General features: G+C 54.2%; 2 protein-coding genes across 3 annotated transcripts in view; one reads left to right on the forward strand and one right to left on the reverse strand.

Annotated features, from left to right (window-relative positions):
- LOC311515725 (uncharacterized protein) overlaps positions 1–15,243 on the forward strand; it is a 47,730-nt gene that overhangs the window by 19,820 nt on the left and 12,667 nt on the right. For both annotated transcript variants that reach the window (XM_084618983.1, XM_084618984.1), the window contains exon 2: positions 7,163–13,687. In XM_084618983.1, coding sequence (XP_084475109.1) covers positions 7,163–13,687 — 6,525 coding nt within the window. The remainder of the gene's footprint in view (positions 1–7,162; positions 13,688–15,243) is intronic.
- Positions 464–15,243, reverse strand: part of CCM2 (CCM2 scaffold protein) — a 125,769-nt gene continuing 110,989 nt past the window's right edge. Inside the window, exon 10 of the mRNA XM_084618987.1 lies at positions 464–2,226. Within this exon, the coding sequence (XP_084475113.1) occupies positions 2,207–2,226 (20 nt within the window). The 3' untranslated portion in view covers positions 464–2,206. The remainder of the gene's footprint in view (positions 2,227–15,243) is intronic.

Here is a 15,243-nt window from a genome sequence, read left to right on the forward strand (position 1 = left end):
TCCAGCAATAGTCAGGGCCCTAGCCTAGGACTTAAAACAGGCTTCAAGTCCTTGCTGTGCCTGTGACCTTGGGCAAGTCCCTTAGTCTGTGCCTTAGTTTCCCATCTGTGCAATGGGGAGAACAGCCTTGCCCTGTTCCTCAGTGGGTTGAGGATAAATACACTGGACTGTGAGGTGCTTGGATGTTACAGAAATGGAGGGGGGGAGCAGGCAGAGAAGTACCCTGGATTAAATTAATGACTAAAGGCCTGACAGCAGGAGCTGGCTCTAATTGGCCACTGACAGTTGGTGGCAAATAACTATCTTGCTGGAAGACCATTCCTTCCTGCCAGAGGCCACCAAACCAGTTCAAACTGGTCACTCCCCAGCAAAAAGCTCTGGAGAGCTACCTTCGAGTGAAGTTTGGGGCAGGGGTGGGGGGGAGAGTGGTGTTTCCTCTAATGGGGTCACTTGTCACTTTGGCTGCCTCCAGCCCTACCTTCCATGCAGCTCCTGATCCTGCCGAGTGTCTCTGCTCTGGTAATGGTAGCTGTCTCTGGTCTGTTGCACACCAGTCTTGTGAGCTGGGTGCTGCTCCTGGACTTGCTCTCCCTCTCTGAAAAGACCTTGATATCTCAGCTGGGGAGCAGGAAAGCTCCTTATGGGCACTTTACTGCAGTGCTAGATGGGGAAAGACCTGGCGACTCCCCAGTACAAGCTTTTTATAAGGCCATTTAAAACAAAAAAAGCTGAATACCTTTTAAGTCAGGGCGTGGTCTCCATAGCGAAGACCGAAACGATCATTTGTCTCTGGGGTCAAAGTTTTCCTGTAATGCTGATCACGCTCCCAAGCTTGGCATCTGCCAGGTTCAGTGCAGGCTCTCTGGGGAGGCTTTCGTAGCACAACATCCTGCTCAGGAATCTAGAGCAGACGTCAAGCCCTGCTCAGCAAAATGGAGCTGGAGTCGGAGTAACGCTGGGTGTGGGGCAAAGCCGAATGTGGCAGGGGAAGTTCCAGCAGCTGCTCCCATCAGTGCTTGGCATGAACTCGGGGAGTCTGGTCAGTGCTGATTTGGGCATAGATTTAAACTCCCTTTGCATCCTCCCTCGAGGGAAACGCTGAGCTCTGTAACTTGGGCTGCTCGGAAGCTAAGCCTGGAGGTAAGCAGGACTTCATGGCTCAGTATTGCCTGCCCAGAGAGCTTAGGGAATGGTGGTAGAGAAAATAGTCTGTCCTCTCCTCCCTGACAGATATTAGTTACGCCAAATGCACCTCACCTTGCATGGGAGAGCAGCTGAATGTAAGCAGCAAAATCTTGGTAATAACGACACTATTACAGGACAACAGGGTAAGGGCAGGAGAGCAGGCTCCCTAGGTAGCTTCTAGCCTTCCAATGTGTAAATACCCGACAGTTACATTACTGGGCATCTGCCAGTGGAACCCAACAAAGGTCCTGTGTCACTAACACCAGGCACGAGTGATACCTAGACATGGTGAGTCAAACCAAACTCTCCCATCATCCCGCTGGGACAGGGCAGGCAGGAGAACTGCCCTAAGCCGAGTCCGTGCTACAGGACGGACACCACCAGTGGTGTTTCTTGCTTGGCTGGGGGATTGGAAGGGGCTGCAAAGCCGCTCACCATTTGGGGCTGGAGTGCCCAGAAGTGGCTTTCTCCTTGGCTGTCCAGGTGCCTATTGGATCAGGGTTCTGGTCTCAGGCCTGCCACAGCTTTCCTGAGCAAGCTACTGAATCTCAGTGGCTCACCCCTCACCCTTTGGGGTGGGGGAGGATCATCCTTTGTGTTGCAATCAAAAGAGCCACTTTGGGGGCAGACCCTCGCTGGACATATGCCAGGCACAATGGGGAGGAGGAGGGCGGCCTCTGTGCTACTATCCATCACTAACAGGGCTTTAAAAATCTATATAAAGGCAACCAAGTTAGTTTTAAGGTGGACCTGACCAGGGGTTTTCCCAAAGAGATCCTCCAGAGAGGAGACCTGGCCCCCGAAGTCCCTCCCTTTCCAGTGACGTGGGCTGAACGTGGACAGGCACTTTGTCGCTCCCAGGAGTGAAGGGTAAAAGCTTTCCGCTGGAGCAGTCTTCAGAGTGACCCAGCCTCCTTCCCTCGCTGGCTTTCTGGGGAGGCCCGTAGCTAGATGGCCCCAGCGCTGCTCCTGGCTGTGGATCAGGCGAAGGGGCGCGGTACTCGTGGAAGCCCACTGGTTCTTAGCAGCATATCACTGTGCCTGCAGGGATTAAGCAAAAGAACATCTAGGTTTGACTATTGGCTGAACGACAGTCTGATATTTTGCTGGTGGGACTAGAATAAGAGATGCCAGCTAGACCAGAAGGCCTTGAGCAGACTCTATTGTGAGTAGCAATCCAGTCCGGGGCTCGTCGGGCTGAGCTCCCTTAATGGAAGCTAGAGGTGGATCAGGGTGTTTACTCCACCCCAGGGGTCGCTGCCTCTCCGTGAACTAAGATGTCTGATTAATATAGCTGACTCCTTCTGGATGAAAGGGGCTGTGTGTTAAATGGTGACCTCCCTGCCACCTTCCTCTCTTGTTCATCTAACTTTAATACCTTCCAAATACTGAGGCAGGGGCTTAAGTGGGCTTAGCTGCAGGTAGCTCCTGCAGTCTGCGTGCTTCACGGTCCTGCCAATTACCTTGTAATCCCTGGGTTTAGTTTGTGTCTCACCTTCTGACGCACTAATCCACCCAGCAACTCCATTGTTTTGGAGTTTGAAAAGGAGGTGGGCTTGTGGCAGTCCCCAACTAGGGGAATGTCCCATCTGAGCTGCCTGCCTCCCTCTCACTTAACTTCCAGGGCGTAGTTGGAATGGAGCCTGTGCCCTTCCACTTCTTGTCCCCCCACCCCACCCCCCAGCTGTGTGTGCTTGGGACACACCAGTCCAGCTCAGACTGTCAGGGTGTACGACCCCCCCTCTAGACAGGTGATTGGAGGAACAGATCCAGTGAGTCTGCGGCAGTCCTGGCCACAGAACCCCGGGGCCCGTCTTTTAACCAGAATGCTCTGCGGTGGTAATGGAGCTCTTGGGATGGGCAGTACTATGCGTACGTCACAGCTACAGCCTCACGGCACCGCTGGGACATGGAAGCATTGCCCTCATTGTGGAGGGGGTGAACTGAGGCGTAGAGTGGCCAATTTGCCCAAGGTCTCTCAGGCTACAGGTCTGCCATGTCCCAGGCCTTAACCTCAAGCCTGAGTACGGAGGAATAAACCCCTTATTTTGCCTTCTTACAAATTGTCTTTTGCTCCCTTAAATGTGCTAGGTAATCAGAAGGGATGAATTAGGCCAGGACCCAGGCTGGAAACACTTGGATTCTTGGAACCACCAGTTCCAACCCCCCAGGGTCATCTCCAGACCTTAATCCTTCTGATTTGGCTAAATGGAGCTGACAGGATGAGGATTAATCAAGTCCTGTCTGAGCTTCCTAATGCCCCTGGCACTTTATCAGGAGTAGCTTCTCCTGATGTCATTGGCTAACCCTGTCTCATCAGTTAGTTGTACTTCCCTCTTACCCCCCCACCCCAGAGATGGCTGCATGCAACTGAGGCTGCACACATGTAGATGTGCAGTACTTGGAGAGGAAAAGAGCTCTGTAAAGGCCCGTGTGGGGTGCAGGTAAAGGGGGGAGGAGGATGGTGGCTTTGGGGAGAACCTTGGAAGAGGTAACTTGGCTTTCCAGGTCTGTGGCTTCTCCGCTCGGTCGCTCTGTGACTAAGTCAAGCCATGGGGAGATGGTGGTTGAATGGGAAGCTGTTATCAGGAGTCTAGGATGCAGCAGGCCTTGGAAGGCCATTCCCATTTTACTATCTATTCCACAGCAGCCTCTCTTGTACACTGCAGGACCCTATAGACCCCAACAGACCAGGCATTGGACATACAGTCCCTGCCCCCAAAGAACTTAGTCTAAACAATGTGGGGGGAGGAAAATGGGAGATCACGTCACCTTTCTCTGGCTTAAAGTTCTCCAGCAGATTAGTAGCAGAGTTAGGAAGGGAGCCCCAGTCCAGAGCCCTCCCCATTAGGCCACACTACTTCCCAGCACCCTGGAAAACTTCCTGGTCTCGTGCATTCAAGGGGAAGCTGCATTCCTTAGTGCTACTTGACCTGATGGCTATGCCTGAAGGTTCAGTTGGGTGGGGTCAACAGTCCATCCGGCCCCCTTCTCCCCCTGGAGAGGTAACTGCCTTATGGAGTTAAGGAAATGCCACTCTGCAGCCCCTTCAGTGTGCACTGTGTGTGCTCTGGCTGCAGGCCTGGCCATCTCCAGCGGGATTCTTTTCCAGGCATCAGCTAAGCGGGCATGGGGGTGAGTCACCATTTTAATAGGAAACCTCTAGGACGCTGCAGGCCAGGCTTTGACTCCAGAAAGTGGCAGTGTTTTTTCTGCACTGGTACCGTCAGTGCCCTGGCACCATGCCACGAGCTGCTCCATGGGCTGTGCTCTTCGGGTGAGACTGAAACTAGAGTCTGCTGGCTTCGTCCAAGACTCCAGGCTATTCTGAGGCGTTAAAATTGAGCCAGGACACTGGTTTATAGCTGAATGACTGCACACTGGGGGATGGCACTGCTTCAGGTGGGTCAGGAAGCCTTTGTGTCCTGGTCCAATCTGTCCTGCAGTGCATGGCATCCTGGCACAGCTGCCGCACGCCAGTGCTGGGGAAAGTGACTGACTATAAAGAGAAGGAATTGGTGAGTTTAATGTGAGGGCACCAAGTGCTGTAGCACTGAGAAATCTCTCTTGTAGCTAATTGCTGCAGCTCTCCAGTCAAACAAGGAAACTGCATTAGCCTCTCTGGACGCTTACGGGTAACTTTCTCTGCTCCTCTTCCTACCTTGCCCAGGGAGCTGCTGAGACCTGACGCACCATCTCTAACTGCAAAACTGGGTTGGGGTGGGGGGGATGTAATGGAAGCCCATCTGAGGGGATGGGGAGTTGAGGGGGGGAGGGACTGGAAATGGGATCTAGAGCCATTCACCCAACAGCTGCTTTGGCATCTGGGCTAGATGTAGTGACTACACACAGTCAACCTGTGGAACTCCTTGCCTGAGGAGGTTGTGAAGGCTAGCACTATAACAGGGTTTAAAAGAGAACTGGATAAATTCATGGATAAATCCATTAATGGCTATTAGCCAGGATGGGTAAGGAATGGTGTTCCTCACCTCTGTTTGTCAGAGGGTGGAGGTGGATGGCAGGAGAGAGATCACTAGATCATTACCTGTTAGGTTCACTCCCTCTGGGGCACCTGGCATTGGCCACTCTTGGCAGACCGGATACTGGGCTGGCTGGACCTTTGGTCTGACCCAGTGTGGCCGTTCTTATGACTTAAAGCTATTCACCATCCGATGGCTGTTTGGTTGTCAGCGTGAGGCACACTGCTGATCTCCACTCTGTTCCTAGTCTGCCAATACAGGAGACAGCAGTGGTGGGGTTGGTTGACAGATTCCATAGACCTAAACTATGGGTGCCAGTCAGGGCAGAGACTACAGCTGCATAAAGAAGTGAACAGAAGCAGGGAATCCATCCTGCTACTTATAGGTCCTGCTCTGTTCCCCTAGCCTGGCTGGGTGCTGGAAGTGGGTGAAAACGTCCAAGCCTGAGGTTTCACAATGACTGTGTTTGCCCAAAGGTGTCCAGGAAACATGTTCATGATTTATCTCCCTACCAATGACAGACACCATGAAGAGCCAGGTGCAAAGGTCTGAAGTGAACAGCTTTCTGAAATGTTTGTAGAGTATTTGCCAGTGGTTTATGCAAACTGGGATCAATCCATGAACAACATAAAGAGCTAAACTCCCAGTTAACACTGTAAACAACAAATAATTTGACCAAGATGTTAATCAAATAGCTGGGAAAAGCTTGCTCCATAGAAAGAACATCTGGGTCTCCAAGGCTCTGTTGGTTCCTTTCAACAACACACAATTGACTTAGTTTCTTTAGCATGGATCTGCCACTCATGGCTTGCCCAACAATCAAATTAAGCACTCCTTGCCCAGTACTTACTTACTCATGTATCTGACTGTCTTACACTTACATTATCACACGCTGCTGAGAGATGCTGTCTTGTGTTCACACAGAACTTCAGACGTTTTAAATGGTAGCCATGTTTTAGCTTGGTTTGGTCGCTAAGCGGGTGCTTATGTTGAAACTGTCCACAGTCAAGTCTAACTGATTTCTGATCAACAGAAACCTGGTTAAAATCAGACACTAGAACTAATCAAACTGAAACCATAGGCTAAACTTTTCTAAAGGAAACACTAAACTTCAGGCTCATGCACTATTTGTATAGTCTATACAGCAAGGAAATTAATGAAATGGTACTTCTAGCTAGTAGAAGATGCGATCTACCCTCTGCACAGCTGAATGGGGTTGTACTTCAGCATTTGTGACTCTCTACTTCAAAAAGTGACTCTGTAAATGGCATTGTTTACTCTAGAGTTCCAGATCATGGGTGACTGCACAAGAGGGAGATGGTGCTTTTTGAATTGCCAGTGTTGCAAACCCTTGTGGGATCTAACCATCCAGCTGGCATTTGCCTCTCATGCACCGTCACAAATGTTCTGGAAGTAAAGTCCTGCTCCTGGGGACACCTGTGCAAGCCTGCTGAAGGCAGAGGTTGCACGAGTGTAACTGATTGGAACTCTGTGAACGATGCTCATGCACAAGGGAGAATAGAATCAAGTTGGCTTGCTGTTCCTTAGCTGGGCAGGTTCTGCAGAGGGTTGTGAAACATTATCCATGCCTTATTGCTAAAGGGATTGGCTGTGACTGGATATGAATGGGGCTGGATCTCTTGAATGAGAAGGGGACAGCTTGGCATAGTCACTCTCCAGAGTAGAATAGCACTTGAGACAGGCTTTTGGGGTGGGAGGAGGTGTCCGTTAGCTAGACTTCAGTCTCCCCACCTCCCTGGAGCTGGTGCATGGGAACCAGAAAACAAAACTGCCACTCAAAGGCTACAGTGACGTGCAGACCCCCATGACTAGTGAAAAGTAAATCTGGGTTGTAATGCTTTAATCCAAGGCTATAGCTCCAAGTCCTTACCTCCCTGCCAGCTCCGCAGGCTTAACCCTGCTGTGTCATTGGGTGGAGTAGGGGAGTCCTGGAGCAAGTGTGAGACTCAATGTCTCTCCTTCTGATCTCTCCCCAGATGGTTCTCGGAATGCCTCCAGCACTTCCACCCCTAGTGGTGCCTCTTCACCCCTCTCCGCCCTGACTCCGCTGCAGGTCTCCCCGACAGCAGCCCCTGACTGTACAAGCCCTGCTGCCATGGACCCCACCCTCTGCAGCCCAGGAGCCCTGGCCTTCCTGCCGGCCAAGAAAGAGGACAGGCCCCAGCCAGAAGGAGCCAGCTGCGACACGGCTGTTGGAAGCTCCCCCGCTGGCCTGGCTGCACTGAGCGAGTGTGGCCAGGTCCTGCTGGAAACTCCTCCCAAAGCTTGTGCAGCCCCCAAAGGCTTCCAGGAAGCACTGAGTGTGGATATGCTGGACACCAGGATCGTGATGGGGGAGGAGACCCAATGCAGCCGTGACGAGACGGACACAGGGGTGGAGCCGCACAGCTCTCTGCTGGACACCAAGGCTCCTGTGTCTGAGGCAGCCGGCGCTGAAAGCCTCGTGGCCGATGCTGGAGAGAAGTCGAGTGAGGAGGAAAATCAGATCCTAGAGAGCAGCTCCAAGGCTGCTGGGAAACTCTCTGCCCAGGCCACACCAGGGGAATCTCCCTGCCCGAAACCCAGAGACAACAGGCAAGTCTCTCTCTATAGTCCTCCTTGTCCGCTACCTTGGGAGCCCGAAGAGCCGAGCGTGACGCTAAAGGAGAAGTTATTTTCTCAGGGTGAAACCATGGCTGATGTGCCTTCCCCATCTCCTGTACCTGCCAAAGACCCCCCTGATGAGCTGGCCGAGGCAGGGCACTTGCAACCCCCACAGGTCAAATCAGTCCTGGATCCAGACCTGTACTTCACAGCCCCGTCAACACCCATCAAAACAGTCTACTCCCACCTCAAGCACCTCCCCTACACCAAGGACAGCCTGAGCGAGGAGCAGAGCGATATGGACAACGAAGGGCTGTGCTCCCCGCCCACCTCTCCATCGGGATCCTACATCACCGCCGAGGGGGGCAGCTGGGCCTCCTCAGGCACCTCCAGCACATCCCCGTCTTGTTCTCCCAACCTGATCGCTGAGTCGGAGACCACAGACGCCCCAACTGCTTATGGGGAATCCCTGTCGGAGCTGGAGCTTTCTGAGGAGCCGGCTCGATATGCCAGGAGCTCCTGTCTGTCTCCTGAGCAGCTGGAGGAGGAGGAAGATGACCTGTCTTTGGACAGACTCTCCTCTGGAAACACAGCTCTGCCTTCAGTGCCGGCAGAGGAGGAAGGGGATGGTCAGACCACGCCAGAAGAGTGGGACTCTGAAATTGCTACCTCTGTTGCATGGGTCCCTCACACCACAGAACTGGAGGATCCAGGTGAGCTGCTGCCAGGTCAGGAGAAGGACCTGCCCCAGCCAGGAGGAGACTCTGGGGATGAAACCGAGCCACTGCAAAGCACGGTGGCCAGGCAGCTCCTTAAAGTGGATGTCTTCACCTCTAACCCAGCTGGTGCCAACCTGGGGCCCATGGATGCAGCAAAAGAGCCTCTGGAGTCCAGCCTGTTGTCCTTTTCCCCCATCCCCTTGCCAGGCCTCCAGTCAGAGTCCAGCAGCGTGTCTGGGGCAAGCTGCTCATCAGATGCAGAGACACCCAGCAGCCTGCAGGCCGAGACCACCGGCTCCTCGGCAGAGCTCCCGTCAGACTTCACAGACAATGACCAGATGATCCCTGCCACACTGCTGCCCTTTCAGGGGAGCCTGATCTTTGAGGCTGAGTCACTGGAGATAACACTCTTCCCCCAGGGGGAGTCCGTGGAGAACGATGTCGTCTACGGGGCAGAGGAAGACGACAGCACCTCCGCCTCCTTCCTGCACTCTCTGTCGGAGAACTCCATCAATGAGGGCGTGGATGAGTCCTTTGCCTACCACGACGACACTTCCCAGTCCTCCGACTCTGCCTCCTACAATGGCGAGGCAGATGAGCGGCTGTACAGCACCGAGCAATATGCTGTGGTGACCCCCTCGGCTCAGGAAGGGGAGAAGCCAGCTGTGGAGGACTCTGAGCCAGGGGCCTCCCGCTCAGGCAGTGAGAGCGAGATGGAGACGTCGTCAGATGCCTCTGACACCGATGAGGAATACGCAGCTTTCTCGGCTCTGGACATGGAGCTGGGCGCAGTCCCCCACACAGAGGTGGAGGTCGGGTTTGAGCCAGAGGGCAACGTGGCTCACCAGGATGAGCTGGAGGGAACCATGGAGGAGGAAGAAGGGGAGGCAGAAGAGCAGCAGCCACCAGCCCAAAGCGAGGGGATGCCGAAATCAGAGGCACTCGCCGAACCCAAGGCAGTGCCGGTGGATGAACACAGCGACTCTGAAGACAGTCCAGGAAGCAGCAGTGTCTCGGCTGCAGGCCACAGCTGGAGCCCCTCTCTGAAACCAGACAGCACAACATCATCCGGGGAAACTGCTCCACGAGCCGAATCTGACCAGGCAGATGACTCTCCAGGGAATACTGGCTCCTCCTCGGAGAGCTCCCTAGAGCACCAGTCCTCACTGTCGGACATGCAGGAGGCCCTGGAGAAAGGGCTCCCCAGTTCAGGAGAGTGCCTGATTGCCTGCTTTGATACAGACGAGGAGACTGAGGCCTTCCCTGGGCTGGAGGTAGTCTTGGAGAACACAGAGCCAATAAGCCAGTCAGCTACTGCTGAAGTGTGTGGGGCACCATGGAGAGGCGGGGATGGAAGGGGATCCGTGATACCCTTGCCATGGAAACAGAAGCCAGCTCCCACCGAGCTCGCTGAGCCTACTGCCAGGAAAGCCAGTGATGCCTCTATGTTTGAGATAGGCACCAAGCTGAAGGAGTCTGAAGCACATCTCCTGGAGCTCCTAGACCAGGACAGCCCTCCTCTGGGAGGGAGGATGGAAGGTCACTTCGAGGCCCAACTGGGAGCCTCTGACACCAGCTTGGAACAGCCTGAAGTGGCCAGAGCTGACAGTGAGCCAGCAGGAGAGTGCTTGATTGCCTGCTTCTCCTCCTCTGAGGAGGATCTGGAGGAAGCCTCCTCTCTCGATCAAGTCAACAACAATGAGGAACAAGGGGAGCTGTTCTTGGAAGCCAACCTGGATTCCCTGCCACCTCTGGGACAAAATGACATGCAGCCAAACGTGCTCACGGAAACAGCCAGCCACAACGAGCCCATGTTGGCTGTGGTGGCGGATCAGCAACAGGAGCCCCCTCTCCCGCCTGGGGATGCTGAGTCCCGGAGCCTGGACCTCCACGCAATGCAGAAAGGCCTGCAGGAACTCCAGAGGAGGCTGGATGGGAGCAGCCAGCTCTTCAGGCAGCAGGAGTGTGGGGAGCTGGACATGAGCTCAGAGTCTGAGATAGAGACCTATGTGAAAAGGTACTTCAGCACAACAGAGTTCTCACTGCTCCCTCAGGCCATAGCAGCTCCAGAGAGCACTGAACCAACCTGGGGGCAAGAAGCCCTAGGCAAGGAGCTGGCCCTGGCAAACAGCAGCATCCCGGAGCCAGCCTGGCTATGCTCAGGGACAGGAGAGACCAAAGACTCCAACTCAAGAGAACCTCAACTGGACAAGAGCACCCCTGCCTCTCCTGGCAGCTGGATGCCAGCAGAAACGAACAGCAGAACAGACCAGAATCAAGAGGAGCTCGGGGCGAGCACAGAGAAGCGGCTCACCACTGAGGCTGCAGAATCTGACTTGGAATCCAAGTTTGGTGCCTCACCTGTCACTGCGATGGAAGAGACCCAGCCAAAGGCAGCTGCTCAGGCACTGGAGAGCCTGGGAGAACCTGTGGAAATGGTAACTCCAGCTCCCCATTCAGGCACAGTCAACCATGACTTGCAGACCAGAGCTGCTGAGGAAGCCACCGATGCATCTGTATCAGGAAGTGAGGCATACAGCCAAACAGATTCTGTCTTGGCTCTGGTTTGCCCCCTAGGAGATCAACTTGAAATGGTATCTCCCACTGTAGCTGCTCCGGGCCAAACCCTGCCCAAACCAGGGGCTCAAGTGTTCCAGGCCCCACATGTCTGCAGCTTGGATCCAGATGTGCCTGAGTTGAGGGACAGCAACATGAATCTACTGAAAACAGCTGGCTCAGAGTCTCCCTGGGAGCCTGAGTGTGGTGCTGAAGAGGATCAAGACTGGTCTGTGTCAACAAGCTGCAGCGAGAATGTCGTGCTCAAGGGGGGAATGGAGAACACTGATGCAGAAGAAACAACCAAGAAAACTGGAGACCAGCCCAGCCACAACAAGCTGCCTGGTGGGAAGGGGACCTCTAACCAAGAGGAGTGGGTGGATAGCACCCAGCTTCCTCAGGAAGCAAAGGCTGCTGCAAAAGATGAGCCAGCCACTCCGCAGCAGAGCGAGAGACTCGGCAACATGCCGGAAGAGGAAGCACTTGGCTCTGAGGCTACATCCGAAGAAGGGGTCTGCCTCACCGACGAGGAGAGGGAGGCCGAGGCTCAGCCCGAAGAGAGTTGGCCAGAAACTCCCCCGCCCAAAGGAGAGAGGGAGGTGGAGCTGGCAGAGAGTGTGGAGGCAGCTTCCGAAGGCAGCTCTTCTGCAGTCAGCGATGACCTGCCCAGTGGAGACTCGCTGGAAGGCAGACGAACACCAAGCTGTGCAGCAATTGGTCTTGATGACAAGACAACCACTGCGGACTCTACATGGGAGGAACTCGACAAGGCCGCTTCCTCCAGAGGATCCTCCCCAGAGCCACCGGACACTGCACAGTCCTTCATGCACACGGATTCCAGCTTCTTCCTGCTCTCTGAGGAGAGCACAGGAGAGATCACCAGGCTGGTTGAGCCAAAATCCTCTGGGGCACAGAGAGAACTGGACGCTCCCGACCAAGCGGCGAGCCAGTTGACAGAGCGGCAAGAGGGTGACATTCCAACGGAGCTGAAGGAAGCAGTCCTACAACCAGAATATCGCCACATGGGCATCTGCAGCAGAGACTCTCCATCACTGCTTGTGCACAGCCCCTCAGGGGTCTCTTCAGCTGAGCACAGCCTGGCCCCAGAGTCCCCTGAGCACAGTCTGGCTCTGTGTTTGCACTATTCCTCCCTGCAAGAAGCTCCACATTCCACTCGCTCAGAGCGCACCAGACTAAGAGCCGACATGCTGGTGCCTAGCAATCAGCTGCTGCTCTTCATTGCTTCTGAAGAGGAGATCTTCATAGGCGAGCCTGCTGTTCCTGGCCAGCCCCCCGCAGAGGCTGGGGACAGCTGTCCCAGCGCAAGCCTGGAAGCAGAGGGTCCTGCTGAATATTCAGGGCCAACAAAAACAGGCCCTGACTCGATGGAATCCAAAGCCATTGTTGCAGAGAGCCTGTCAGTCAGCCTTGAATTGCTTGAGCCATCTGGTGCCTTGGTAGAGAACCCTGCTGACCCACCAGCAGCATCTCTCGAACGGCAGCAAATCACCGCCATGTTACAAGGCTCCTTCGGGAACCTCCAGGCCTCCCAGCTCAAAGTGGGGCCTCTTTGTCCTGCAAGCAGCCAGATGGTGACAGAAGCACAAAGTGTCCTTGCCAGCCTCAAGGAGAGGGTCTTGGAGTGCCCCTCAGGAGAGGCCACCCCAGACTCCTTGGAGGCCAGCGAAGCACAAGAGGGGGTGGCCGAAGCTCGGCCTGAACCTGAAATGCCCACTCTCGAACTCACCACTGGCACCATCTCTCCTCAGCCCAGTGAGGACCAGGGTGCTCAGCAGCCCTCTGAGGCAGAGAGCGCTTCAGAACAAGCGCAACTGGAGAGCATCTGTGAGATGCTGCTTGCCGCGGAGGTGATGCCCAGCCCTGTACGACTCGCTTCCTCTGTGGGCAGCAGCGAGTCAGTGACCCCTGTGCTAGAGGAACAGGAGCTCTCAGCAGAGGAAGACTCCGGCCTGCATAGTGAAGGGCCCTTGGAGGAAGAGGCAGTCCAGGCTTCCTCTGGAACTCATGCCAAAGACCAGGACCAGAGGTCACTGAGCCTGGAGGAACCTGCAGAGCTGGGGATCTTGCCCAGGGAGGAAGAGCCCTGGGAGAGCCCCAGGGAGGCAGGTGTAGATGTTGCCATGCCAGAGGCCAGCCAAGCAGGACACCTGCAGAGTCCACAGCATCCAGCAGATGAGGGTAATCGGCAAAGCCAAATCCCACTGGAAGATACCGAAAGCAGCAGAGAGAATGAGACACTTCCAACTACAGAAGCAACCAGTCCATTGATACTCAGTTCTTCTCCTTCTCCTGAGTCCTCAGCAGCTTCCCTGGCTAGTGATTCCCAGCCTCCCAAGTCTCCTCCACCGGAGCCTTGCCCCATCCCTCTGGCAGCTCCCCTCCAGCCAGGTCGGCCTGCCTCTCCTGAAGCAGCTGTGGAGGCTGCGCCTTCCCCTCCTCCTTGCTCTGACTTCATAGAAGTGCCTCCTGCTTTATCCTTCCCACCACCTTGCTCAGAGGATCCTATCCAAGGCCAAAAAGACACCTCAGGACTCCCCGCATCTGAAGCGCTCTCAGTTGCAGAGGACGCTCAGGCTGAAGACCAGCCATCTCTCCTGCTGGATTCCAGGAAATACTTAGAAGGTAATCATAGAATCATAGAATATCAGGGTTGGAAGGGACCCCAGAAGGTCATCTAGTCCAACCCCCTGCTCAAAGCAGGACCAATTCCCAGTTAAATCATCCCAGCCAGGGCTTTGTCAAGCCTGACCTTAAAAACCTCTAAGGAAGGAGATTCTACCACCTCCCTAGGTAACGCATTCCAGTGTTTCACCACCCTCTTAGTGAAAAAGTTTTTCCTAATATCCAGTCTAAACCTCCCCTACTGCAACTTGAGACCATTACTCCTCGTTCTGTCATCTGCTACCATTGAGAACAGCCTAGAGCCATCCTCTTTGGAACCCCCTTTCAGGTAGTTGAAAGCAGCTATCAAATCCCCCCTCATTCTTCTCTTCTGCAGGCTAAACAATCCCAGCTCCCTCAGCCTCTCCTCATAACTCATGTGTTCTAGTCCCCTAATCATTTTTGTTGCCCTTCGCTGGACTCTCTCCAATTTATCCACATCCTTCTTGAAGTGTGGGGCCCAAAACTGGACACAGTACTCTAGATGAGGCCTCACCAATGTCGAATAGAGGGGAACGATCACGTCCCTCGATCTGCTCGCTATGCCCCTACTTATACATCCCAAAATGCCATTGGCCTTCTTGGCAACAAGGGCACACTGCTGACTCATATCCAGCTTCTCGTCCACTGTCACCCCTAGGTCCTTTTCCGCAGAACTACTGCCTAGCCATTCGGTCCCTAGTCTGTAGCTGTGCATTGGGTTCTTCCGTCCCAAGTGCAGGACCCTGCACTTATCCTTATTGAACCTCATCAGATTCCTTCATAATATCCCTTCTTCCCCCTCCTGCTCCCTGTATTAGGGGATGGAACATCTGCCAGGAATGACCTGGTCTGACCAGGTCAGGGAGGGTAGAAGGCAGGTGCTTCTCTAACCCTCTCCCTTATAGAACAGGCTAATATCAGCGTAGGCTTAGTGGACCTAGTGCCAGTGATCTTGGTGGGCACTCCGAGGATAGGCTTCTCCAACATGAACATACACCAGCATATCTGGCCTAGTCCTATGGAGATTTCAGAATACGCTTAGTCTGTATTCGCAAAAAGGAAAAGAAGTACTCTTCCGATGAAGTGAGCTGTAGCTCACAAAAGCTTATGCTCAAATTTTTTAGTCTCTGAGGTGCCACAAGTACTCCTTTCCTATGGAGATGTTTCTCTAAAGCACATGGCATCAGACCTGCTCCCTTGGGAAAGCATCACTGAGTCAGAAGAGCAGGGAGAAGCTTGCAGTGCATTTGACCAAACGTACAGCTCCTGGGGGCTGAACAAGAGCTTTCCAGCTTCCCTTGTTGCCAGCCCTTAACCTTGCCCCATGGCCAGGGTTTGGGTTTAGGCATGTTGGGGAATGGGTGAAGTGTGAAGGCCCCCAGTTCTGCTTGGATGTGGCTCATGCAATGCCTCTCAGGTTCTTGCCCAAGTCCTGTGTTTTGGACTTGGGATTCCCATTCCTCTCTTGAGCAGGCTAGACTTGCATCCTGTAAACTTCATGTGAGCCAGGAACCACCTACCCCAAGGTAGGCATG

The sequence above is a fragment of the Lepidochelys olivacea genome (genome assembly GCF_965140295.1).
Source record: "Lepidochelys olivacea isolate rLepOli2 genome assembly, chromosome: 2".
Taxonomy (NCBI): Eukaryota; Metazoa; Chordata; order Testudines; family Cheloniidae; genus Lepidochelys; species Lepidochelys olivacea.